This window comes from Lolium rigidum, chromosome 6 (assembly GCF_022539505.1).
Source record: "Lolium rigidum isolate FL_2022 chromosome 6, APGP_CSIRO_Lrig_0.1, whole genome shotgun sequence".
NCBI classification, from domain to species: Eukaryota; Viridiplantae; Streptophyta; class Magnoliopsida; order Poales; family Poaceae; genus Lolium; species Lolium rigidum.
This window is the reverse complement of record NC_061513.1, coordinates 80,472,125-80,498,997: the sequence shown is the minus strand read 5'-3', so window position 1 is coordinate 80,498,997 and position 26,873 is coordinate 80,472,125. Positions and strand designations below refer to the sequence as shown.

General features: G+C 44.9%; 1 protein-coding gene and 1 pseudogene across 1 annotated transcript; one reads left to right on the top strand and one right to left on the bottom strand.

Moving 5' to 3' along the window:
- Positions 1–15,411: 15,411 nt before the first annotated feature.
- On the top strand, positions 15,412–16,748 carry LOC124662852 (annotated as a pseudogene).
- A 326-nt stretch (positions 16,749–17,074) lies between these two features.
- LOC124667331 (coenzyme Q-binding protein COQ10 homolog, mitochondrial) lies at positions 17,075–26,007 on the bottom strand. Its single transcript, XM_047204629.1, has 4 exons — positions 25,718–26,007; positions 25,420–25,615; positions 17,657–17,788; positions 17,075–17,571 (listed from the first exon to the last, which is right to left on the bottom strand). The coding sequence occupies exons 1-4, from the start codon at positions 25,990–25,992 to the stop codon at positions 17,449–17,451; spliced, it is 726 nt and encodes a 241-aa protein (XP_047060585.1). The 5' UTR covers positions 25,993–26,007; the 3' UTR covers positions 17,075–17,448.
- Between the last annotated feature and the right edge of the window lie 866 nt (positions 26,008–26,873).

Sequence of the window (26,873 nt, the reverse complement as noted above, 5' to 3'; positions counted from 1 at the left end):
ATTTTCCGAAATATTGCATTCTGACGGCGCTTTTTCCAGCAGAATCCTGACTCCGGTGCGCGATCCTCCAATAATCATGAAACATGCAAAATAGATGAAATAACATAAGTATCACCCCTAAATATGAAATATATAAATGAATAACGAGTAAATTATGATATAAAATAGTGATGCAAAATGGACGTATCAACCCCCCCAAGCTTAGACTTCGCTTGTCCCCAAGCGAAACTGAACTCGGTAAACAAGACCACATGTTTATGGAGTGAAGCGTTGATAAATAAAATACGGACAAGAAGCATCATATTAACTCACACAAGACATTCTAGTAGACAACTTCCTCATATAATTCAACTTGAAACAAGTAGAAGGAAATCACAAATAAAGGTGCATAGGAAATCATAATTGGTGATGGCAAACTTTGTTCTTGGTCAGAGAACAGTTAACAGGTTATACTTATCTATTGAGCAGCGCTCTCATATTAAAGCTTATGATAAACTTGCATACTCAATCATAGTAATCTTCTCATAATCATTGATAACTTTCAAAGCCATATTCATTCAAATAATTCTTGTACTAAACAAGGAGGAGTAAAAGACATGATGAAATAGATCACAATATAGATGGTTGGATCACAACAACTCAAATGCTTGCTTGAGATGGAGGGAAATAGGTTTACTGACTCAACATAAAGTAAAAGACAGGCCCTTCGCAGAGGGAAGCATGGATTAAATCATGTGCTAGAGCTTTTTAAGTTTTGAAATCATATAGAGAGCATAAAAGTAAAGTTTTGAGAGGTGTTTGTTGTTGTCAACGACTGGTAGTGGGTATTCTAACCCCCTTGCCAAACAGACCTCCAAAGAGCGGCTCCCATGAAGGACGTTATCTCTACCAGCAAGGTAGATCATCCCCCTTCTCTTTTGTTTACACATGTACTTTAGTTTATTTAAGGATGACACTCCTCCCAACCTTTGCTTTCTCAAGCCATGGCTAACCGAATCCTCGGGTGCCTTCCAACATTTCACATACCATGGAGGAGTATCTATTGCAAAATTAAGTTGCTTACTGATGAATCAGGGCAAAACATGTGAAGAGAATTATTAATGAAAGTCGATTAATTGGGGCTGGGAACCCCGTTGCCAGCTCTTTTTGCCAAATTATAGGATAAGTGGATGAAGCCACTAGTCCATTAGTGGAAGCTGCCTAACAAGACTGAAAGATAAAACACCACATACTTCCTCATGAGCTATAAAACATTGACACAAATAAGAGGTAATAATTTTTGAATTGTTTGAAGGTAGCACATGAAGTATTTACTTGGAATGGCAGGGAAATACCACATAGAAGGTAGTTATGGTGGACACTGGTGGCATAGGTCTGGTTTAAGGGTTTGGATGCACGAGAAGTATTCCCTCTCGGTACAGGTCTTTGGCTAGCAAGGTTAATTAGCAAGCATAAGAGTTGAGGGAAACAAACAAATATACATGTGATAGAAACAATCATGCATCTTCCTTGTAAGCACAAACAAATTTTAACTTCAGAATACTAAGCTAGGAACTAACAAGATAATAACATATCTACATGTATTTCCTCTTCTCTACTTAAAACTCAAAGTGTTGTTGCTATTGACCAATGCTAAGTTTGCCAAAACCAAATAGATTTACTTAATGCTCCCAAAGTGATACCAATACTAACAACAAGATCAATCATATAATAGAAATTGCAAACTAAAATAAGATGTGCAATATGTAAATGATAAGACTTCTCATTAATATTCCATAACGATAACTCACACCAAGGGATACATAGATAATCAACTAAAGAGAGATACTTCCATAACGCAACACATCTTATATGATAACTTCCCTACTCATGATATAACACTACTTGAAAGTAAAAAAGGTAAAAGATAGTCATGATGTGATACCACGGCACTCCCCCAAGCTTGGAACAAACCAAGGGGGTGCCAATACCGATGATGAATTACTCCTTCGGCGGTGGTGATGATGAATTCCTGCGACTCTTAAAGATCTCCTTCAGCTTCAGCTTCTCAGTTTAGCAGTTCTGCACCAAGACTCGAAGAGATTCATTGTTATCCAAAGATGGCGGTGGTGTTCTTGTGATGGGAATTGAGTGATATTCCAGCATTCTGCGGAGTCGGTTGTTCTCCTCCTGAAGTATCTCCACCTCCCTTCTCAGAGCGCGGTATTGATCACAAAACTCATCGGTAACCCGCAGTGCTTCCTCCACGGCAGGGAAAGAGTTGAGGCTAAGAGCAGGCGGTAGAGGTCCCTGCAAGTTATGAGAAAAAGAACGTCCAGTGTTAACCGATCCCACCAAGATTGGCTTACTCCTCACAGATTGCCGCTTTCTTTTTGTTGATGACATCCCCTTCACTTCCTCCTTGAATTCTTCTTCCAACTCGGGATCTTGAATATCTTCCTCCGAAGGCTCCTTGTCCTTGTTGTTGGAGACCATGGTGCTTCTAGATCAAAGATAGATCCTGGCAGAAACAGCTCGAAACAAAACACGACGAGAAAACGATATACGGACCTCCAGGGGTCCGGGGGATTATATAGCAAAAAAATTCACGACCAAAGGAAAGTACCAGGTCGAACCAGTGTCGGAGAGGGGCAGCGAGGGGCCCTCCTCACAGGGCGGCGCGGCCAGGCTGGGGCTCGCGTCGGCCTGTGGGGGCACGCCCTCGTGCGTCTCCTCCACTCCGTTTCGATCTCGTAATTTTTCATATTTTCCAAAAGTTGCAAAAACATTGTTCGGAAAGTTAAACGCGGACTTTTTCTTACCAGAACCGTTACCTATTCAAAGTCGAACTCTGCAGGACTGTCAACTTGGCCTTTGATGAAGGCTTCCGGAGTTACCACTTGAATAACATCAACATCTTTATTATAAGAATCACCAGAGATATAATGCTTGAGTCTTTGTCCATTCACCACTTGTGTGGCATTACCTTGCGAGAGCTAATTTTAATTGCTCCTGATCGATACACCTCATCAATGACATATGGTCCTTCCCATTTTGAGAGTAATTTCCCTGCAAAAAATCTGAGACGAGACCGATACAATAAGACTTTATCTCCAACATTAAATTCTCTTTTGATAATTCTTCTATCATGCCATTTCTTAACTTTCTCTTTAAAGAGTTTAGCATTTTCATATGCTTCACTTCTCCATTCATCTAGAGAACTCAATTGTAGCAATCTTTTCTTACCGGCAAGTTTAGGATCTTTATTTAGTTCTCTTACAGCCCAATAAGCTTTGTGCTCTAGTTCTAAAGGTAAATGACAAGCTTTCCCATAAACCATTTTATACCGTGACATACCCATGGGATTTTTATAAGCAGTTCTATAAGCCCATAATGCTTCCTTCAATTTAATAGCCCAGTTCTTTCTAGATTTATTAACAGTCTTTTGCAAAATAGATTTAATCTCTCTATTTGATAATTCTACTTGCTCACTAGTTTGAGGATGATAAGCGGAAGCAATTCTATGATTAATACCATATTTAGCAAGAGTTTTTCTAAAACCACCATGAATAAAATGAGAACCACCATCAGTCATAATATATCTAGGAACTCCAAATCTAGGAAAAATAATATCTAAAAGCATTCTTAAAGAGGTCTCACCATCAGCACTTTTTGTAGGTATGGCTTCCACCCATTTAGTAACATAATCAACAGCAACAAGTATATGAGTGTTACCTTCCGAAGAAGGGAAAGGACCCATGAAGTCAAATCCCCAACAATCGAATGGTTCAATAACAAGAGTATAATTCATAGGCATTTCATTGCGTACTGGAGATATTACCAACCCTTTGACATTCATCACAAGATAAAATAAACTTCCTTGCATCTTTGAAGAGAGTTGGCCAATAAAAACCTGATTGTAGAACCTTTTGCGCGGTTCTATCTCCGGCGTGATGTCCTCCATAAACACTACCATGACACTTATTCAATATCTCTTGTTGTTCATATTCGGGAACACATCTTCGCAGAATACCATCCACTCCTTCTTTATATAAGTGTGGGTCATCCCAAAAATAATGCCTCAAGTAATAAAAGAATTTCCTCCTTTGCTGAGCTGAAAAGGTTGGAGGCAAGTACTTGGATACAATAAAGTTAGCATAATCAGCGTACCAAGGACTATCTCGCGAGCTCACCTTTATTACAGCCAATTGTTCATTTGGAAAACTATCATTAACAGGAATATGATCATAAGCAATATTTTCCAATCTAGACAAATTATCAGCAACATGATTATCAGCACCTTTCCTATCTATAATATGTAAATCAAATTCTTGCAAAAGAAGTACCCATCTAATAAGCCTTGGCTTAGCATCTTTCTTTGTCATAAGGTATCTAATTGCAGCATGATCAGTATGAATTGTAACCTTTGAATCAACAATATAAGATCTAAACTTGTCACAAGCAAAAACTACAGCTAACAATTCCTTTTCAGTTGTACCATAGTTTCTTTGAGCAACATCAAGAGTTTTGCTAGCATAATGAATAACATTCAATTTCTTATCTACTCGCTGTCCAAGAACAGCGCCTACAGCAAAATCACTAGCATCACACATAATCTCAAAAGGTAAATTCCAATCAGGAGGTTCAACTACATGAGCAGTTGTTAAGGCTTTCTTTAGAGTTTCAAAAGCTTCCTTACAATCATCATCAAAACAAAACGTACATCTTTTTGAAGAAGATTAGTAAAAGGCTTTGAAATCTTACAAAAGTCTTTAATAAATCTCCTATAAAACCCGGCATGACCAAGAACACTACGAATACCTTTAACATCCCTAGGATAGGGCATCTTCTCAATTGCTTCAACTTTAGCTCTATCAACTTCAATACCTCTCTCAGAAATTTTATGTCCCAATACAATTCCTTCATTAACCATAAAGTGGCACTTCTCCCAATTAAGAACAAGATTAGTTTCTTCACATCTCTGCAATACTTTATCAAGGTTTCGCAAGCAATTATCAAAAGAATTTCCATAGACAGAAAAATTATCCACGAATACCTCTACAATATTCTCACAAAAGCCATGAAAAATAGCAGACATGCATCTTTGAAAAGTAGCAGGAGCATTACATAAACCAAAAGGCATACGCCTATAAGCATAAGTTCCATAAGGACAAGTGAAAGTGGTTTTCTCTTGATCTTTAGTTTTAACAGCAATTTGTGAAAACCCAAAATAACCATCAAGAAAGCAAAAATGAGTATTTTTAGACAACCTTTCTAACATTTGATCAATAAAAGGTAAAGGGTAATGATCTTTCTTAGTGACTTTATTAACTTTTCGATAATCAATGCACATTCTATACCCTACAACTACTCTTTGAGGGATGAGCTCATCATTATCATTAGGCACAGCAGTCATTCCTCCTTTCTTAGGAACACAATGCACAGGACTAACCCATCTACTATCAGCAATAGGATATATAATACCAGCTTCAAGAAGTTTTAATACCTCATTCCTTACCACATCCTTCATCTTCGGAATTATACGACGCTGATGTTCAACAACGAGCTTTGCATCATCTTCCATATTGATAGCATGTTGGCAAATAGAGGGAGAAATCCCCTTCAAGTCATCAAGAGTGTAGCCAATAGCTCCTCGGTGTTTCTTCAATATTTCCAATAACCTTTCTTCCTCAATATCCGAAAGCTTAGAACTAATAATAACATGATATATTTTCTTATCATCAATATGAGCATACTTAAGATTATCAGGCAATGGTTTTAAATCAAAAACAGGATCTTCCTTTGGTGGTGGTGTTGTACCTAGATCTTCAACCGACAAGTCATGTTTAAGAATAGGTTGACGAAGGAAAATTTCATCAAGCTCATTTCTTTCTTCCCTAAAGACTTCACTCTCACTATTCTCCAAATGTTGCTGTAAAGGATTATTAGGAGCAAGAGCAATAGACGCACACTGTTCAACTCTAAAATCATTATTAGGCAAATCAGCTTTATAAGGAGTTTTGGCAAATTTAGAGAAATTAAACTCATAAGATTCACCAGCAAATTTAGTCATTATTTTTTCCTTCTTGCAATCTATAACAGCTCCACAAGTATTTAGGAAAGGTCTACCAAAAATAATAGGACAATACTTACTAGGAGCAGAACCAAGTACCAAAAAGTCAGCAGGATATTTAATCTTACCACATAGAACTTCCACATCTCGAACAATACCAATAGGAGAGATAGTTTCTCTATTAGCTAGCCGAATAACCACATCAATATCTTCAAGTTCACAAGAACCAATTTCATGCATGATCTCCGTATAAAGCTCATGAGGAATGGCACTAATACTTGCACCAATGTCACATAAACCATAATAACAATGATCACCAATTCTAACAGAGAGCATAGGAACACTGGCTTTCCTAGACTTATTAGGATGCGAAACAATATTAGAAGCGTCTTCACAGAAAATAATATGACCATCTTTGATACGTCTCCGACGTATCGATAATTTCTTATGTTCCATGCCACATTATTGATGATATCTACATGTTTTATGCATACTTTATGTCATATTTATGCGTTTTCCGGAACTAACCTATTGACAAGATGCCGAAGGGCCAGTTCCTGTTTTCTGCTGTTTTTGGTTCCAGAAATCCTAGTAAGGAAATATTCTCGGAACTGGACGAAAGCAACGCCCAGGGTCCTATTTTTCCGCGAAGCTTCCAGAACACCCGAGAGAGGCCAGAGGGGGGCCACAGGCCCACCAGATGACACCCTGGCGCGGCCAAGGGGGGGCCCGCGCCCCCTGTTGTGTCGTCGCCTCGTTGACCTTCCGACTCCGCCTCTTCGCCTATATAAAGGTCCCTGACCTAAATCCTCGTACACGTTCGACGAAACCAGAGAAAACCATCCAGAGCCGCCGCCATCGCGAAGCCAAGATCTGGGGGACAGGAGTCTCTGTTCCGGCACGCCGCCGGGAGGGGGAAGTGCCCCCGGAAGGCTCCTCCATCGACACCACCGCCATCTTCATCAACGCTGATGTCTCCCATGAGGAGGGAGTAGTTCTCCATCGAGGCTCGGGGCTTTACCGGTAGCTATGTGGTTAATCTCTCTCCTATGTACTTCAATACAATAATCTCATGAGCTGCCTTACATGATTGAGATTCATATGATGATGCTTGTAATCTAGATGTCATTGTGCTAGTCAAGTGGGTTTTACTTATGTGATCTCCGGAGACTCCTTGTCCCACGTGTGTAAAGGTGACAGTGTGTGCACCGTGTGGGTCTCTTAGGCTATATTTCACGGAATACTTATTCACTCGTTATGAATGGCATAGTGAAGTGCTTATTTATATCTCTTTATGATTGCAATGTGTTTTGTATCACAATTTATCCGTGTGCTACTCTAGTGATGTTATTAAAGTAGTTTATTCCTCCCGCACGGTGTAATGGTGACGAGTGTGTGCATCGTGTAGTACTTGGCGTAGGCTATGATTGTGATCTCTTGTAGATTATGAAGTTAACTATTGCTATGATAGTATTGATGTGATCTATTCCTCCTTTCGTAGTGTGAAGGTGACGAGTGTGCATGCTATGTTAGTACTTGGTTTGGTTATGTTGATCTATTATGCACTCTAAGGTTATTTAAACATGAACATTGAATATTGTGGAGCTTGTTAACTCCGACATTGAGGGTTCGTGTAATCCTACACAGTTAGTGGTGTTCATCATCCAACAAGAGGGTGTAGAGTCTAGCATTTATCTATTTATTCTGTTATGTGATCAATGTTGAGAGTGTCCATTAGTGAAAGTATAATCCCTAGGCCTTGTTTCCAAATACTGCTATCGCTGCTTGTTTACTGTTTTACTGCATTTATACTGCCTGCAATATTACCACCATCAACTGCACGCCAGCAAGCACTTTTCTGGTGCCGTTACTACTGCTCATATTCATTCATACCACCTGTATTTCACTATCTCTTCGCCGAACTAGTGCACCTATTAGGTGTGTTGGGGACACAAGAGACTTCTTGCTTTGTGGTTGCGGGGTTGCATGAGAGGGATATCTTTGACCTCTTCCTCCCTGAGTTCGATAAACCTTGGGTGATCCACTTAAGGGAAACTTGCTGCTGTTCTACAAACCTCTGCTCTTGGAGGCCCAACACTGTCTACAAGAATAGAAGCACCCGTAGACATCAATCTTCTACATTTTCAGTCACAAGATCTTTAATTATTGCAACAGCAGGTTCAACCTTTATTTGTTCTTCAGGTTCTATAGGTTTCTTTGCACTTTTATTAACCGCACTAGATATAACAGAATACTCCTTCATTTTAGCAGGGAAAGGAGTTTTTTCAATATAAGCTTCAGGAAGAATATGATCAACAGTTTCAATTATAGCACATTTATTTATAGATGAATCAATTTTATCTTTATATGGTTCATGATACTTATCAAAATTCTTCCTAGGCAATTCAAAGTGAGAGGCGAAGCTTTATAAAAATTTGCAACGACTTGAGAATCAAGACCATAAGTAGCACTCATATTACGAAATTTATCGGTATCCATAAAAACTTCAATGCATTTATAATCATAGTTTATACCTGACTCTCTATCTTTGTCGTTCTCCCATCCTTCAGTATTCTCCTGGATCCGATCAAGAAGGTCCCTTTTAAACTCTTCTTTGTTGCGTGTAAATGATCCAGAACAAGAAGTATCCAGCAAAGTCTTATCTTGAAAAGACAATTTTGCATAGAAATTATCAATAATAATATTACCAGGAAGCTCATGAATGGGGCATTTGAGCATTAAAGACTTCAATCTCCCCCAAGCTTGGGCAATACTCTCTCCATCATGAGGCCAAAAATTATATATGCGGTTCCGATCTTTGTGAATTTCACTTGGAGGATAGAATTTGGAGTAAAATAAAGGCACAATGTCCTCCCAATCAAGAGAATCCCTATTCTTCAGCAATTTATACCAATGCGCTGCTTTACCAGACAGCGATATAGAGAATAGTTTCTTCCTAACTTCATCCATAGCAATACCTGCACATTTGAATAACCCGCATAATTCATGTAAAAAAAGTAAATGATCACCAGGATGGACAGTTCCATCCCCTTCATTACGGTTATCCACAACACGTTCAATAATTTTCATAGGTATTTTGTATGGAACCTCTTTCTCACCTGGCGCCTCATCCACTACCTTTGCAGTAGTAGATTTTCCAAAGAGGAATTCAAGAGAAGACCCCTCCATAATTATTTATAGCAGCAGGCAGAAATAAAAACAGCACGTACAGTAAAGGTATCCCTTACCAATTCCACTTACCAATAGCGCTTCACTCCCCGGCAACGGCACCAGAAAATAGTCTTGATGACCCACAAGTATAGGGGGTGTATCGTAGTACTTTCGATAAATAAGAGTGTCGAACCCAACGAGGAGCAGAAGGTGTTGACAAGCGGTTTCGATGAAGGATTCACTGTAAATGCTCACAAACAAGTATTCAGGGGGTTTTAGTATAGCAGATGAATAAAGTACAAGTAAGTAAATTGCGAGAGAAATAATTGCAGCGAGTGGCCCAATCCTTTTTAGCACAAAGGACAAGCCGGTTTGTTTACTTATAATGACCAAACGTTCTTGAGGACACACGGTAATTTAGTCTAGTGCTTTCACTTCATATAGCTGATTAATCTTCATTGTTTTGATAAGTGTTGTGTGGGTGAACCTATGCTAATGCACCGCCCTTCCTAGGACTAATACATACTTGTGATTATACCCCTTGCAAGCATCCGCAAATACAAGAAAGTAATTAAGATAAATCTAACCACAGCCTTAAACTCCGAGATCCTCGCTATCCCTCCTGCATCGATATACCAACGGGGGTTTAGGTTTCTGTCACTCCGGCAACCCCGCAATTAGCAAACGAATACAAGATGCATTCCCCTAGGCCCATAAATGGTGAAGTATCATGTAGTCGACATTCACATGACACCACTAGAAGAATAACACCACAACTTAAATATCATAACATTGAATACTAACCAACATAATTCACTACTAACATTTAGACTTCACCCATGTCCTCAAGAACTAAACGAACTACTCACGAGACATCATATGGAACATGATCAGAGGTGATATGATGATGAATAACAATCTGAACATAAACCTTGGTTCAATAGTTTCACTCAATAGCATCAATAACAAGTAGAAATCAACACCGGGAGAGTTTCCCTATCAAACAATCAAGATCAAACCCTAATTGTTACAGCGGTGACGAGGTGCAGCGGTGGAGATGGCGGTGATGATGATGGAGATGATGGTGATGATGATGGAGATGATGTCCAGCTCGATGACGATGACGATGGCGTCGATTTCCCCCTCCGGGAGGGAATTTCCCCGACGGATTTCAGCCTGCCGGAGAGCTCTTTTCTCTCTGGTGTTTTCCGCCCCGCAGAGGCGGATGTGACTCTTCGCGACTATCCTCTGGTGCTTAGGTTTTCGGGACGAAGATGTACGCGAAGGAGAGGAGGCCAGAGGGGGCTGTGGGTCCCCTTCTCACAAGGCGGCGCGGCCAGGCCTTGGCCCGCGCTGGCCTATGAGGTGGGCCTACGGCGGCCCTCCTTGGCTCCCCCTTCTGGCTCCCTTCGTCTTCTGGAAAAATAGGATTTTTCATATAATTTCCGTCAACTGTTGATCTTCCGAAATATTGCATTCTGACGGCGCTTTTTCCAGCAGAATCCTGACTCCGGTGCGCGATCCTCCAATAATCCTGAAACATGCAAAATAGATGAAATAACATAATTATCACCCCTAAATATGAAATATATCAATGAATAACAGTAAATTATGATATAAAATAGTGATGCAAAATGGACGTATCACCGCCAAATCGAGATATTTGGGTTTTCACCTGGGAAGAGGAGAGGGGAATGGAAGATGGACCTGAACGAAGCCTTCGAGAAGGGGAACGGCGCAACACGTCGTCTTCGTCGTGACCACGACCTCCGGTCAAGGGATTCCCCCGGGCCGCAACACATCGTCTTCGTCGTGACCACCACCTCCGGTCAAGGGATTCCCCCGGGCCAGAGCTTCCATCCCCACCAAAAGACGCAGACCTAGGCGAGGACGCCCGGCACCAGCGCCAAAGTGTTGGGAACTGCACGCCAGGAGGCCACCTTCTTCAGATCTGAGGTGGAAGATGACGGGGCGTCCTCCACACCACAAGCAACAGCCTCCGCCCCCTCGCCGCTCTTGCGGCCAATGAGAACGGTCCACAGCCAACGCCGCCGCCATTTAGTCGGCTGCCAATGCCGCCGCCATTCAGTCGGCTGTTGTCTACAACGCTTCTCTATGTCATTTATAGGAAGTACAACGTACAAATCCGCAAATCCGCAATAGTTAATCTTGTAAAGGACAACCCACATCCAATTCTTAGTGGTGGGATTTCAATTTGCTTAGATTCCAACACGAGAAGAGTAGGGGCCTTTTTGATTGTCATTTGCCTTTTTTGTTTAATGCTGTCATTGACAGCTTAGACTTTGAGAGAGGTTTGATAGAGAGTTTACTTGAGCCAGCAATTTACATGACCTAACATACAAAAAACTAGACCGCGTGTTGATGGACACCGATTGGGAAGATAAATACCCTGTGGTGGTTTGTCTGACCACGCTCTCATATTTTTGACTACGGGGTGATTTTCACGATATGGTCAAGAATGTATGGGAAATAACGGTTTCTCGTAATACCTCCATATTAAGGTGGAACAATAAGATATGTGTCTTACACAAACACCTTTCTGGTTGGGCTAGCCATATAACTGGTATTCTTAAAAAAGAGAAGCTTCACTTATCAGCCATTACTGATGAGTTGGAGGCATTCGCTGAAGTAAGACCGCTATCAAGTCAGGGGATTGATTTAAAAAGTCAGTCGAATGCTCGATCAATAGCGGGTCTTCTTCGCGACGAGGAGCTGAAATGTTATCAAGGTTCAAAGGGTCAATTCATCTTGGAAGGAGATTCGAATACTATATATTTTCATGGGATTGACAATGGCCATCACAGAAAAAAGCGTATACAATCTCTGGTACAGGATGAGGGGTTGATTGAAGGCCATGAGCAACCCAAATCGTATATTAAAAACTATTATAAAGGTGTATTTGGATCACCGGAGGAGAGTTCTTTCTCTCTGGATGAATGTCAAATGGCTGACATACCCCAAGTGTATAGGGAGGAGAATGATTTATTGACGGCTCCTTACTCTCAGGATGAAGTCAACAAAGTTATTTTTCAAATGGAGCACAACAAAGCCCCGGGCCCGGATGGTTTTCCCGCTGAGTTTTATCAGACTTTCTGGAAAACTAACAAAGTGGACGTTCAAGAGATGTTTAGTGTTTTACACCCTGGACAACTAGAATTATTTCATCTAAATTTTGGTGAGGTTATATTCTTACCAAAGGTTAATGTGGCAGAAAGGATTCAACAATATAGACATATCTGTCTTTTAAACGTAAGTTTCAAGATTTTCACGAAAGTGACCATCATTAGACTTAATAGAGTGGTTGATCATGTGGTGCAGCCATCGCAGACCGTGTTCATGCAAGGACGAAATATCCTGAATGGGGCAGTTATTTTGCATGAGGCGGTGCACGAATTGCACACTAAAATGTTAAATGGAGTAATTTAAAATTAGTTTTTGAGAAGGCTTATGATAAAGTTAAATGGTCTTTTCTTCAACAGACGCTAAGGATGAAAGGTTTTTCACCTGAGTGGCGTGCTTTGATCAATGATTTGGTGTCTGGAGGTAGTGTTGCGATCCGAGTCAATGATGACACAGGTCTTTATTTCCAGACAAGAAAAGGTTTGCGCCAATGCGACCCATTATCACCACTGTTATTTAAACATTATGGTTGATATGCTCGCCATTTTGATCGAACGCGCTAAGTCTGATGGTCAGATTGAATGGGTGATTCCACATCTTATTGATGGTGGTTATCAATCCTTCAATACGCCCCTATGATACAATTTTATTTATGGAACATGACCTTAAAAAAGCCCGAAATATCAAGTTAATCTTGGCAGCTTTTGAGCAATTGTCAGCCTCAAATCAACTTCCATAAATGCGAAACTTTTTGTGTCGGTGAAGCCCAGGATTCAGCAGCCTTATACGCGAAGCTATTTGGATATGGGCAAAGCTAGTTTCCTATTCGATATTTGGGGATCCGGATTCATTATCGGCGATTAACAATTGTTGAATGGAAATTAGTGGAGGAAAGACTTCAGAAGTGCCTTAGTAGTTGAAAAGGTAAATTGTTGTCCTTAGGAGGAAGATTGGTACTCATTAATTCAATACTTACTAATATAGTATATGATATCTTTCTTTCTCTTGCCAAAAGGTGTATTATACTAGCTCAATTATTATTGATCTAGATTCTTTTGGCAAGGGATAGTGAGAAAAAATATCGACTACTTAAATGGAGTGTGGGTTGCCATCCCAAAGATCAGGGTGGGTTGGGTGTTCATGACCTTGAGGTCAAAAACTCAGCTTTACTAGGTAAATGGCTTTTTAAGCTTCTTATCGGAGATGGGGTATGGCAAACACTCCTTAATGCGTTACCCCAAGTCCCTTGGAAACTTGGGAACTTACATTTCTGGACCGGCTTAATGGCTAAGAAGAAATTTTCTTCCAATATTTACCTTTTCGATAAAAGATTGATCACATATACGTTTCTGGGAGGACTCATGGCTAGGGAATGGCCCTCTTCGAGAACAATATCCTCCGTTGTATAGCATTCGTCGTCGCAAAAGTGATACCATTGCTTTAGTAATTGCTACCTCACCTCCAGCTGTGACGTTTAGACGTGTTTTTCATGTGCAAGTATAGGAGTCATTAAGACATAATTTTCTCATCATAGCAATAAAATCATTGGTCCCCGACATAAACCACTCTAACGCAACTCAAAGTATTGGAAAACGATTTCTGTCATTCCGTCCCTTCCAACACTCATTCATTACATTAAAGTGTAGCCCTATGAGCCCATATAGGTGCAGTCGACGTTCGCCTAAAACCATCATAGAATAATATAAAAGATAAAAAATTGACCAAATACTCATTGCACATCATATAGAATTATAGTCAGATCATTCTATTTCCTTAGGAATATGGAGAACTACTCACAAGTGCCAAACATAATGCGGACCAGAGACATAATGATTACAACACAACTTAAAGTATAATATCTCCACCAAATAAAGACAAAATATTTGGTGAAGCCAAACATAATCACCACCCCATCAAGCTTTGGGTTCAGACCCGCAACCCTTTAAGTTAGATGCTCACACAAATTTGGCATTGCTGAAGGGATTGTTGAAACTAAAAGCAACACTCAACACATTCCCACACATACCTGACTAAAGGGCAAGAAAAGAAAAGATAGTCAATCCATTCATTGCTTTTGCGAAATAAGTAACTCTTGGAACATGACCCACCCCTTTGCAAGAGAACATCCCTGGTTAGAGCATCTCCATGGGCGCTCCCAATAACACTCCCAGTATCTCTATTGGGGTCCTAGTGAGAGAAAGCGTCCACATCGACGCTCCTCAAAAAGCGTTAGCATGTTTTGGAGCTCAATAAAAGTGTTGGCGCGTCCGACAGGATCCCTACGCGAAGGGCTTCGATCGGGGTCGCCGGCGCCTCTTCAACAACAACTGCACGTCGAATTCCTGGAGTTTAGGGTTTTTTATGGGGCTCGGTGGAAGTACCGATGTGCAAACAACATCTTCAAATATAGGATGTTGTGCCGATGATCCTGCAGGTGTCTATTTGGAGGACGCCGGTGGAGATGCTCTTAAGATGTTACCTTCAGCACCAGCCAAAAAAAAGGTTTAATTTGTATAGGAATCTTGATCTTCCACGTAAATCTGTGTGGCACCGCGTACGTGGTTCGTAAGTAGAATCACGAACTGATCGTGCGCGCGCGACAGCCGGCCGCAAGACGTCGACTACAACCTCCGTCCATCAATCAGCTAGCAGCAATGATTGGGACGCTCGGGTGCTCCGCGACATGCCGCCCTGCTTGCCGGCTCGCGCTCCTTGCCCTGGAAGCACGTCCTCTCCTTCATGGTCGCCATTCCACATGCCATGTCAGTATACAATAGAAAAACAAGGGATCAACAACACAAGATATATCCCCGTCCATCATCCATTATACTGTACTTATATATCGACAGCACTTCGGCGTTGCGTCAGTGCTTATGTTTGCTCCTCCACGATCCGATCCCAGCCCAACAAACAGAAGCGTTGACAGACACCTGGAAGCTGAAAAGAGGTAAACAAACTACTTGTACAGGACCGCCGGCGACCATTCCTCCGGCACGGGCACGGGCACGGGCACGGCGGGAAAGAGGAGGGTTCGAGCCCTTGACGCAATGTCTCGCTCTTCCTGGCTCCTGACCTTCTCCCCGTGCGCGGCGCTCGCGTCGCTGGCCGCGGTCACCACCACCCTGCTGGTCCTGGGCTACGCGTCGTCGAGGCCGACCTCCTTCCTCAAGGACGCGGCCGGGTACGAGTACGACGACGTCCCATACAGCCCAGCCTCGGCGGCGACGGTCCCGAGGCGCGGGGCGGGGTACCCGCCGGTGCTGGCGTACTACATCTCCGGCGGGCACGGCGAGTCCGTCAGGATGACCCGGCTGCTCAAGGCCGTGTACCACCCGAGGAACCGGTACCTGCTGCACCTGGACGCCGGCGCGGGCGCCTACGAGCGCGCGAGGCTGGCGGGCTACGTCCGGTCTGAGCAGGCCTTCCTCGAGTACGGGAACGTGCACGTCCTCGGCAAGGGCGACTCCGTCGACGGCCGCGGCGCGTCCGCCGTCGCCGCCGTGCTCCGTGGCGCCTCCGTGCTGGTCAGGATCGGCGCCGACTGGGACTGGCTCGTCACGCTCCAGGCCACGGACTACCCGCTCGTCACGCAGGACGGTACGTGAGCACCACTGCAAATTGATCTGTCATCACGTCTCGTCATCTGCCTACTCCGGCAAGCTGTTCTCATGTCATTGACAAAATCAATGATTCAATGGTAATGTGCGCAGACCTTCTGCACGCCCTCTCCGCCGTGCCGCGGGACCTGAACTTCATCGACCACAGGGTGGACACTGACACCGCGCCGGTGCTCGTGCTCGACCAGAACCTCCTGCAGAGCACCAACGCCGAGATCTCCTTCTCGTCGGGGCAGCGCGAGAAGCCCGACGCGTTCCAGCTCTTCAAGGGCTCGCCATGGACGGTGCTGAGCCGGGGGTTCGTGGAGCACTGCGTGGTGGCGCCCGACAACCTCCCGAGGACGCTGCTCATGTACTTCAGCAACGCGCTCAGCCCCATGGAGTTCTACTTCCAGACGGCCATGGCCAACTCGGCGCGCTTCAGGAACGCCACCGTCAACCACACCTTCCGGGTCTACGTCCCGGACGGCGACCACCGGTCGCGGTACGACGCCGTGGTCGGCAGCGGGGCGGCGTTCGCGGGCCGGCTCGGCGACGTCTACGGCGACGAGGCGCTGCTGCAGAGGATAGACCAGGAGCTGCTGCGGCGCCCGCTCGACGGTGTCACGCCGGGACAGTGGTGCGCTGGCGGCGACGAAGAGGCCCCGGGTGACGACTGCTCGGTCGGGGGAGACATTGACGTTGTCAGGCAGGGCGAGGCGGGACGGAGGCTGGCGAAACTGGTGGCCGGCCTTGTCGGGGCCACCGGACCTTAGGGCGGCTGCTAGCGCGTTGAGGGCGGAGTAGGAGAAATCAGAAATCATAGACGTGGCTCCTTGCATTGCAAGCCGGCTGCCCGGTCACCACGTCGGATTTTTTGTTCATTTGTATCATAATGACACGATTCAAAGTTCTTTTTCACAGAGCATGATTCAAAGTTTATGGCTAACTGGTCGTACTCACTCTGATCACTTGATCCTGCTTAATCAGTAATTACTCGCGCCACAATAAGCTCAAACGGTTTGGTCCCCATCAGGTGGTTGCACAATGGGCAAAGAAGAGCAGACTTCATACGCATCCAATTAAAGATGAACGACAGGAAACAACATGAATTAAAAGGTAAGTAAGAAGTCACAGGGCTTGCCATTCACATAATATCAGAAGCTTACATCATCCTTTATATGCCTGTGGCCAACAGTTCATGACGAAATACATTTTTGAACATCCGATTGACCTGGTAAACAATCGTGTGTGGCTGGCCATTTTGCTGTTACAGATGGGTAGTAAACTAGTAGTACATGAAAAAATCTTAGAAATAGCCAAAGGGTGAAAATTCTGGCCGATTTCTCTCCTGACCCACTTGCCTAATAAGTACAGTGACATCACAAATGGTGGATTATATGTATCCTCTGCGAACAATCCTCTGTTGTAATACGGACACAAGTTCTCATGAAGCTCATATTCTTCTGAATTAGATCATTTATGTCTCTACCTTCCTTGCCCATAAGATTTTTCCAGCACAGGAACGGCAGGTCCATAAATTCTAAAACATCGATCACTAAATGATCCCACAAGCTTGGAAACAACTTCCTTGAAGAACATGGAAGCAACCTGTGATGAAAAGCTTGATGAGGACCTTGAAAAAGGAACAAAATGAAGGCACTTGATCTGTATGCTTATAACAAACAAGTTTTACCTGACGATATAGGGGTGACTGGAACTTAAAATCCACTAAGAAGTATAGGTCACAGGTTCCAGGAGTAGGACCAGGCTTGAATTCCCAAACGTTTATCAAGTGATCGAAAAGCCCACTTTGAGACGCTGTCGTCTGCAACACAGCAATGCAGTCAGAAGCAAAAGAAGTGCAACTACTATACCATGGAAAAAGGTTAAAAGTAAGATACTACGGAAAGGAGAACTGGCATACCACTGATAAATACGAAAAAGAAGAAAAACCCTAAACTGACTGCAACCTAGATTATCCGAGTTGACTGCATTGACCATACACTGTATTTATTAAAATAACTAAACAAGGTCTAATAAGCTTCCATGCTTGCTTCGGAAGGCTAGAAATTCCCACATTAATTAGACAACATAGAAAAAGAGCTACAGTGCTTATTAGGGTGGGTGCAGATTATAACAGTGGTGGTCAATCAGACAAATACACATTATAACTGTTACAAATGTAAAAGACACATCAGCAGTATTACAGTTGTATAGTGAATACAACTCTGTTTATAGAAAGACATAGTATGGGGATGTTCTATATATGTTATAAGATCTAGGTGTGCACATGAGCTGGGATTTGGCTCGTGCACAAAAAAAAGGCGACCAACCCAGGCACTAGCACCCATTGGCATTTTTATAGAAGAAAACTCCTGAGCACCTGCCGAACCCAAGGTTCGAACCCGGGTGGGCAGCGTGCGCTCCCGCACGCCTAGCCACCAACCCGGATTTGGCTCGTGCACATGTTGATGTATTCTACGTCATCGAAGAGCAGATCACATGTCATGACCTCAAAACTGGTTGCACCTCCAAGTTCTCAGGCAAAGTACTTGCGCCGTTTTACTCATCAAAGAAATCCACCCATAGAGAACACCCATATTCATGGAAGCCATCGAAGTTTTAGAGCTAGTTTGGTTCATATGCCTGGGCAAAATCACTGCCTGGACTGAAGTAGGATTTTGTGTATATTGTTGCCTGGTCAGGCAGCCTAGACAGAAGGGTGTTTGGTTGGTAGTTATTAGGACTACAATTTACGCCCATGAGCCTATCTAAGGAAAAAACATTCGGTAATTAGCTTCCCAGGCAGCCTGCCTTGGTTACCAGGCGATCGAATTGCAACGCCTGGGCCAGGCTAACCATGTCCCTGGCTCCTCTAGTCAGGCTAACCTAGCTCCATTCTACTCCCGGCCAGGCTATCCAGGCTTTTTCCAGGACAGCAAACAAACAGATACCAGGCTACTCTCAGGGACGCTTCAGGCCAGGCAACAATTCACGTGGACAAGAACCAAACTAGCCCTTAGTTTAAAAAGAAGACCACAAAAACCCAAATGCAACTACTCCCCAGATTCAGCTACAAAAAACTATTCCCCAGGTTTTAAGTGTTGAGAAAGCCGGAACATAAGTAAAGAAAGAACATTCCAGGTTCATAGTCTCAGTAGTTGTGATGACCTCACCTTAAAAAGCGAGAGTTCCTATGTATCAGTGCTAGTCCCGGATCGACTACTAGTACACAGTTTAAGATGTAATATCATAAAGCAAAGGTCAATTATTACATCGTGTGATCCACCGGCAGAAAAAAAAAATAGTTCTTTACAACTTCCATAGCTTTCAAGCTAGCACTTCATTTCAGAGTTCAAGCAGCAATTAAATAAATAGCATGGAGCCTTCTTCCTTCATGAAGCCACAGGCAAACATGTTGGGCAAAGACCCATAACCCAAACCGAAGACCTTCTTGAAGAACTAGCAATCTGCACATAAAAGTGCAGCTACGCGGGGTCAAACAGGTCATTGATATTGGGCAATGGGTACTTATTCTTAATTGTCACCTTATTTAGCGAAGGATAATCCATCACCAATCTTTTACTAGAGTATTTCTTTTCCACGAACAGCACAGGTGCTCCCCATGATGATGAATGGGTCGGATGAATCCTTTCTCGATTTATTCCTTAAGCTGTTTCTTAACTCCTTCAGTTCCTCAACATCCATTTTATAGGGTCTCTTGGCTAGTATTCCCTTACTATGAATACCTCTTCTAGGATAACCCCCTTAAGAGCATTAACCATACTACCTTTTAGCTCAAAGGTTGAGTGGAAACGAATCCGTTTCTTCTCTGGGGTTGTGAGTGTAACAATCTTCGTTGAGCAATCTATTTGGCCTTCATATGTGGCCATCCAATCCATGCCCAAGATTACATCTAGGCCTTGGGATTCCAGGATTACCAAGTTGACTGGAAATTCATGTGTCCCAATAACTAGGGTCAACTGTCTACATACTTACTAACATCTCTTCCCCAAACATCTCTTCCCCAGGGGAGCTCACTCTAAGCGGGTATCCTATTGTTTCCGTGGGCAGGTTATTCTTATCCACAAATGCTCTTGAGATGAATGAATGCGATGCACCAGTATCAAAAAGGACAAATGCGGTAAAGTTGTTAAGCCGAAACTTACCGATCACTGCATCGGGTTCATCGTAAAGTTTCTCTATGTTGACGTGGTTAACATGCCCCTTTTGGAATGGGTTCGGCTTCCTTGTCTCCTCAGTCGTCCTCGATTCCGCAGCGGTCTTCTCAGGACAATCATTGGTGAAATGCAGTTTCTTGCACTTGTAGCATTCAACCTGGCTGATATCCCTCTTTGCAAAACGGTGGCCGTTGTTGTGATTGTTGCCATTGTGGCCTCCATTGTGGCGAGTTGTGGAAATTTTTATAACCATTGTTGTGGTGACTATTTCCTTGTAGTGTTGGTGCCTATTTCCACCCTCATGATGAGCTTCTCCCACCAGGTGGTTGCAGGTCCTTCAAGCAAGTGTGCTGCAAATCGAACCTTCTCCGCGTCGGTGCATCCAATAGTCACCAGGTCCTTGTTCACCGAATGCAGCCAATCATTAGCCACCATTGGTTTAGCTGCCCTTGCAAACTTCTTAGGGCGGAGTCTCAGAAATCTGGTTAACATGTCCACATGGGGTGGAGGTTGCGGTGGCGGGGGTGGCGGATTGTTGTTGTTCTTTTCATCATATGTCTGGGTCATAGCCTGCATCAACTGTGCTTGAGCCTCCAGAATCTGTTGGATGTGGGATGGCACCTCAGGTTCACGACGGGGCGGCATGCTGTTTGGTTTGAAAGGAAGGATTACATTTGAGAGAGAACCTAGAGGAATAAAATTCTAACCTTACACAACACAAGTACAAACAACCATTTAAACACACTCAAGCATTCATTAAAAATAACATTTAGTTCAAAGATACGTATAGCTCAAATCGTCTCGATGAAGATAAACTCATAGAATGACCACCACATGCGGTGGACAAACTAAAACTCAAATGCTATAATAAGAAATGGCAGTCCCTCTCTCAGATCTTTGTTTCAAAGAGGTTGATGTAGGTCGTGACACTCATCCTCGGTGCATGGGAGCGCGTGTTGGTGGCGGGGGTGTCCTCCTCTTCCGCCACGATCAGAAAGGTCTCCACGTTGGGAAGGATGAATTCGACCTCCTCCTTCTCCATCACCTGGTCCTCCTGAGCAGGTGGCTGCTGGACAGCTAGGGCCTGCTGGATAGCGAGCACATCTTGGGTAGCTGGCCGAGGTGGCGGTGGCGGTATCTGCTGCGCCATTTTGCGCGCACTATCAAGATCATCGCATCCTGGTCCAGCATCTTGTTTAGCAGCTTCTCATTGTCCTTCTTGAGCTGGAAAGTCTCGGCAAATAGCGCATCCCTATTATCCGCGAGCCACTCGATGAGCTTTTCCAGCTGCTGGTACTTCTTGTTGTTCTCCTTGAGGGTATGCTTGGTCCAGTCCAGATCGCGCATCTCGGCACGCAGCAGGGTCTCCACCTTGTAGGCGTACCTCTCCATATCCTCGAACTGGATCTGCATCCAAGTCAGGCCTCGTGACTTCCCGAGGTCCTCATCGGAAATCCCTCAGAGCTGCGCTTCCCGAAGAATTGGCAACCGGACTACTCGTCGATGTTGTCGCTGTGCATGTAGACGATGCGGGCCAATGCCTCCTTCATTGCCATCACAACATCATCATCCCAGTTCAGGTACCTCTTCAAGTAGACCACCGTGTCGATGACCGGCTCGGCAGGGCGCCCCTCGATGGTCGTCTTGATCTCCCACCGCTCCACGGTGGGCACATCGAACGGCAGGAGCCTGCCTCTAAGCATAGGCGGGTGTAGGTTCAGCGACCTACACACCCAAGATAGTGGTGTGTCGTTGAAGGGGGTGGTGTCCTCGTCGTAGGGGGTCTTAAGCTAGGTGATTGGTATGGGTCCGTAGAGGAAGGTCCGAGGGATCACTTCGGAAAAGTCACGTCCTAGTCGACATCTGTCCATTGAGCAAAATGTGCACCAATGGTAGAAGAATAGACTAGGTCTTGTGGGTAAAGTTGTACAACCTCTACAGAGTGTAAATCTAATAGTGTAAATCTAATAGATGGCTGCTTTCACGTAGCTTAAGACCCCTTACGACGAGGACACCACCCCCCTTCAGCGACACACTGTCTCGGGTGTTTAGGTCGCCGAACCTGCGCCCGCCTATGCTCAGAGGCAAGCTCCTACCGTTTGATGTGCCCACCGTGGAGCGGTGGGAGATCGAGACGACCATCGAGGGGCGCCCTTTCAAGCCGGTCACCGACATGGTGGTCTACTTGAAGAGGTACCTGAACTAGGATGACGGCGTTGTGATGGCAATGCAGGAGGCATTGGCCCGCATCGTTTACATGCACAACGATAGCATCGACGAGGAGTCTGGTCGCCAGTTCTTCAGGAAGCGCAGCTCTGAGGGTTTTCCCATGAGGACCTCGGGAAATGCGAGGGCCTAACTTGGATGCAGATCCAGTTCGAGGATATGGAGAGGTACGCCTACAAGGTGGAGACCCTTCTACGCGCCGAGATGCGCGATCTGGACTGGACCAAGCATACCCTCAAGGAGAACAACAAGAAGTACCAGCAGCTAGAAAAGCTCATCAAGCTAGAAAAGCTCATCGAGTGGCTTGCGAATAAGAGGGATGCGCTATTTGCCGAGAATGTCCAGCTCAAGAAGGACAATGAGAAGCTGCTAAACAAGACGCTGGACTAGGATGCGATGATCCTGGCACTCGGGAAACAGTGCGTGCACATGGCGCAGCAGATACCGCCACCTCGACCAGCTACCCAAGAGGTGCTCGCTGTCCAGCAAGCCCTAGCTATCCAACAACGGTTCAGGAGGACCAGGTGATGGAGGAGGTCGCCCGTCTAATCGTGGCGGAAGAGGACACCCCCACCACCAACACGCGCTACCATGCACCGAGGATGAGCGTCAGGACCTACGTCAACCTCTTCGGAACCAAGGTCTGAGTAGAGGGACTGCCATTTCTCATTATAGCATTTGAGTTTGAGTTTGTCCACCACATTTCGTGGTCAAGCTATTAGTTTATTTTCATCGAGACGATTTGAGTTATACGTATCTTTGAACTAAATGTTATTTTAATGAATGCTTGAGTGTGTTTAAAGGGTTATTTGTGCATGTGTTGCGTAAGGGTAGAATTTTATTCCTCTAGGTTCTCTCTCAAATCTAATCTTACCTTTGAAACCAAATAGCATGCCACCCCCGTGAACCTGAGGTACAGCTGCGCATGGGCAGCCCGACCCAGACGACCCGGGCCAACCCAGCCCGAAAATCCTGGGTCGGGCTTGCACTTCGGGCCGAGCTCAAGCTTGCAATTTTTGCACTTTAGTTAAGGTTTGGGCCGGGCTTCTCGGGCTGGGTCGGGCTTTTGCCTGTTCAAGCCGGGTTCGGGCTCAATTTATAGGCCTGATTGTCGGGCCGGGCCGAGCTCGGGCTTAGCATTTTAGGTTTGGGCTTTTTCGGGCTTAGCCCGAAGCCGGGCCCGAGTTTTGCCCAGGTGTAACCTGAGGTGCCAGCCTACATCCAACAAATGGAGGCTCAAGCTCAGCTGATGCAGGCTATGACCTAGACTATGAACCACATGAACAACCATATGATCAGCAACAACAACAACAACAATCCACTACCACCTCCACCCCATGTAGACATATTGACAAGATTTCCTGAGAATTTTTCAAGGGCAGCTGAACCAATTGTGGCCAATGACTAGCTGTGTTCGGTGAATAAGGACCTAGTGACTATTGGATGCACCGACGCGGAGAAGGTTCGATTTGCAGCACACTTGCTTGAAGGACCTGCAGCTAGCTGGTGGGAGAACTTCCAACTCACCCACCCCATCACCGAGGTGACTTGGGCCATTTTTGAGGAGGGTTTCCGCACCGCCCATGTATCCATGGAAGTTATGGACCTTAAGAGGATTGAGTTCCAGAATCTCCGCCAAGGACACCGCAGCATGTTGGAATACATCGAGGAGTTCAGCAACTTGGCCGGCTACTCGCCAGACAATCAACACCGATGCCAAGAGGAAAAACAAGTTTCTCAAGGGGCTGAATGATGAGCTGCTCGTCCAACTGTCAGTGGCCTATGTGCGGCCTATGTGCCCACATACCAGGCGTTGTGTGACAAGGCCATAACCTTGGAGAATACGGTGAAGCAACTGGAAAGGAGGAAGAGAAAGCATGACAAGCACGGTTCAGGACCACCCCACAAGATGCGATCTTATGGTGAGGGTAGTGGAAGCATGACAAGCACGGTTCAGGATCACCCCACAAGAAAGCATGACAAGCACAGTTCAGTTTTCAAAAAGGTCTTTGGTTTGGGTTACGAGTCTTTGCCCAACATGTTTGTTTGTGGCTTCATGAAGGAAGAAGGCTCTATGCTATTTGTTTAATTGCTGCTTGAACTATAAAATAAAGTGATAGCTTGAAAGTTATGCAAGTTGTAAAGAGCTATTTTATTTCTTCCGCTGGATCATACGATGTAATAATTGACCTTTGCTTTATGATATTACATCTTAAACTGTGTGTGCTAGCAGTCGTTCCAGGACTAGCGACTAGCAGTGATACACAGGGACTCTCGTTTTTTAAGGTGAGGTCATCACAGTAGTCCTACATTTCAAGTAAACATTGATGTATAACATTCTGTCTAAATTGATTTTAAATGGATGATCCAACGGCAAAGCTAGTTAGATAGTATGAATACAACGGTCTAACTTTCTGGAGCAAACTGTATTTGAAGAACCTATCTATCAGAGATGCCTGTAACTGAGTAGGTGTTTACTACTTATAGGTCGGGCAAACTAATATCATGTCTGACACATACGAGAGTCTGGGCATATTAAAATAGCAACTTATCAATAACAGTCAGTGGAAAAGGTTGAAAATTTTATACATATTTAAATGAAAAATAAACAAACAATGGTAGCAGCAGATCATGAACGGAATTATGCTGCCGGTAGAGAAACCAGGATAGAAGTGTTATATTCAGCAGATCTAACAGCAAACCATCCAAGGAAGTGGTGAGTCAATTTGTAACAGGTGACATGAATACTTCCTCAGAATAGTACATCCATTTGCAGCTCACTGTGACAAGTAATCTAAATCATGATGGTGGCTTTCAAATTAGAACATGAAATATAATAACAAGCGCGTTTGTGATGTATTTGAATGAACCTGCCATACAGCTGCCTGCCTGTAGAACAACTTTTTTTGTCAGCGATCTATTTTTGTTTCTTATTCTAGGATCCTTCAAGAATCAGTGATCTAATTAGGTGTTCTATTCCAGCTGAATTGTGTGCATATTACTATTCCATAAGTGTGATGGCAGGTGCATTACATTACACGGGTCTCACCTTGATGTACTTGGGCTTCTCCATCTCCACATGAGAGACATAGCTCTCAACAAGGAACTTGAACCCGATTTCGAGCTCGGCGTCAAACGAGCCATTGTCGTAGCGCCTAATAACCCTGGAGCGCTGGCACCAGGGCACGAAATCCTCGTAGAGGTCCACGGCCGCGACGACGGCGTACATCTGCTCCGGCGAGTACCTACCCCCACATCGCAGCCAACCACGATGAATCAGTTCCGTTTCTTCAGAAGTTAATCAGCTAGGCGCAGAAAACAGAGTAGTATGGCCATTTGTACCGTACCCCATGACGCGCCGCTCCTCGTAGACCTTGGAGAGGACGCTGCCCTCCGCCCCGTCGCCGCACCCGAGGAAGGACCTCGTCTGCGAGGCCGCGGGCCACCGGCCGCCTAACCGGGTGCGCGCCGGCGGATCGGGCCAGCGGCCGACCCCGGCCCCGCGGCCGGCCACCGTGGCCGCGCACCTGGCATTGGCGAGCGCCTCCCGCCCGCCCTCCGCGCGCCCGCGCAGGAGGGCCAGGCCCCGCCTCCGCAGCGCCGACCGCGCGCACGGCAGCATCGGAGCCCCTCCCGGCGTGATCCGGCGGCGGGGATCCCTAGATTCGGGCCCGCGAGGATGGGGAGGCCCGGCGCTGCGGCTGGCGGCGTGGTGGTGGAGGGATCGGAGGAGGGGCGCGGGCGAGAGGCGTGGGGAAGTGGAGGAGCTCCTTGGTTGCGGGAGGGCAGCCGGATTTTGGGGGGTGGAAACGGGCGGTATGGGGCGGGCGGGCGCGCCTAGGATGTAGCGCGGCCAGGAAAGGAAATCGTCGGAGCTGGCCGTCGGATCGGTTGGGGCGGCGGCGGCACGAGTATCATATGCCCGTGGTGGCACCGGTGGACGGCGGTTGACTGGTTGCGCATTTGCGCGTGCACGCCCAAATCTGACACGTCAAACTCCAAGATTGACCCAGACTTTTCTACGTGCTCTTTCCCGTAAGTTGTTTGGTTGGAAAATTCTTCTTGACCAACAAACAAAAACGTGTACACCTACCCAGACAGAGGAGAACACGTTACAATGTACTCGGTTCGTATTTAAATAAGTGTACTTCTATCTTTTAGTCTAAGTTAAAGTTCTTAAAACTTGACCAAATCTATAGAAAAGAGTAGCAACATATATATGGCATCAAATGTGTATGTTATTTAACTACATTTTGAAACCGATCAAGTAATACTAAGTTAGTTGTTGTCACATTTTTCAATATACTTGGTCAAATGTGAAAGCTTTAACTTGAGCTAAATGCTAAAAGTATACTTACTAAGTCAGCTATTGCCTGATCGACTCATGTATAGAGCAAGACTATCAGATTCGTCAATACTAGTGGGTTAGCCAGATCAAAGCTGAAATCATGTAATCAATGTCATATTTGTTTTCTTAGGAACGATAAATATGCATGCCCCTTT

Coding starts and splice junctions, on each gene's coding strand:
- LOC124667331 (XM_047204629.1), bottom strand. CDS start 25,992: ATGCTGCCGTGCGCGCGGTCGGCGCTGCGGAGGCGGGGCCTGGCCCTC. Junction 25,616..25,717: donor GAGGAGCGGCGCGTCATGGG/GTACGGTACAAA, acceptor ATGTGGGGGTAG/GTACTCGCCGGAGCAGATGT. Junction 17,789..25,419: donor AGAAGCCCAAGTACATCAAG/GTGAGACCCGTG, acceptor GCTGTGTTGCAG/ACGACAGCGTCTCAAAGTGG.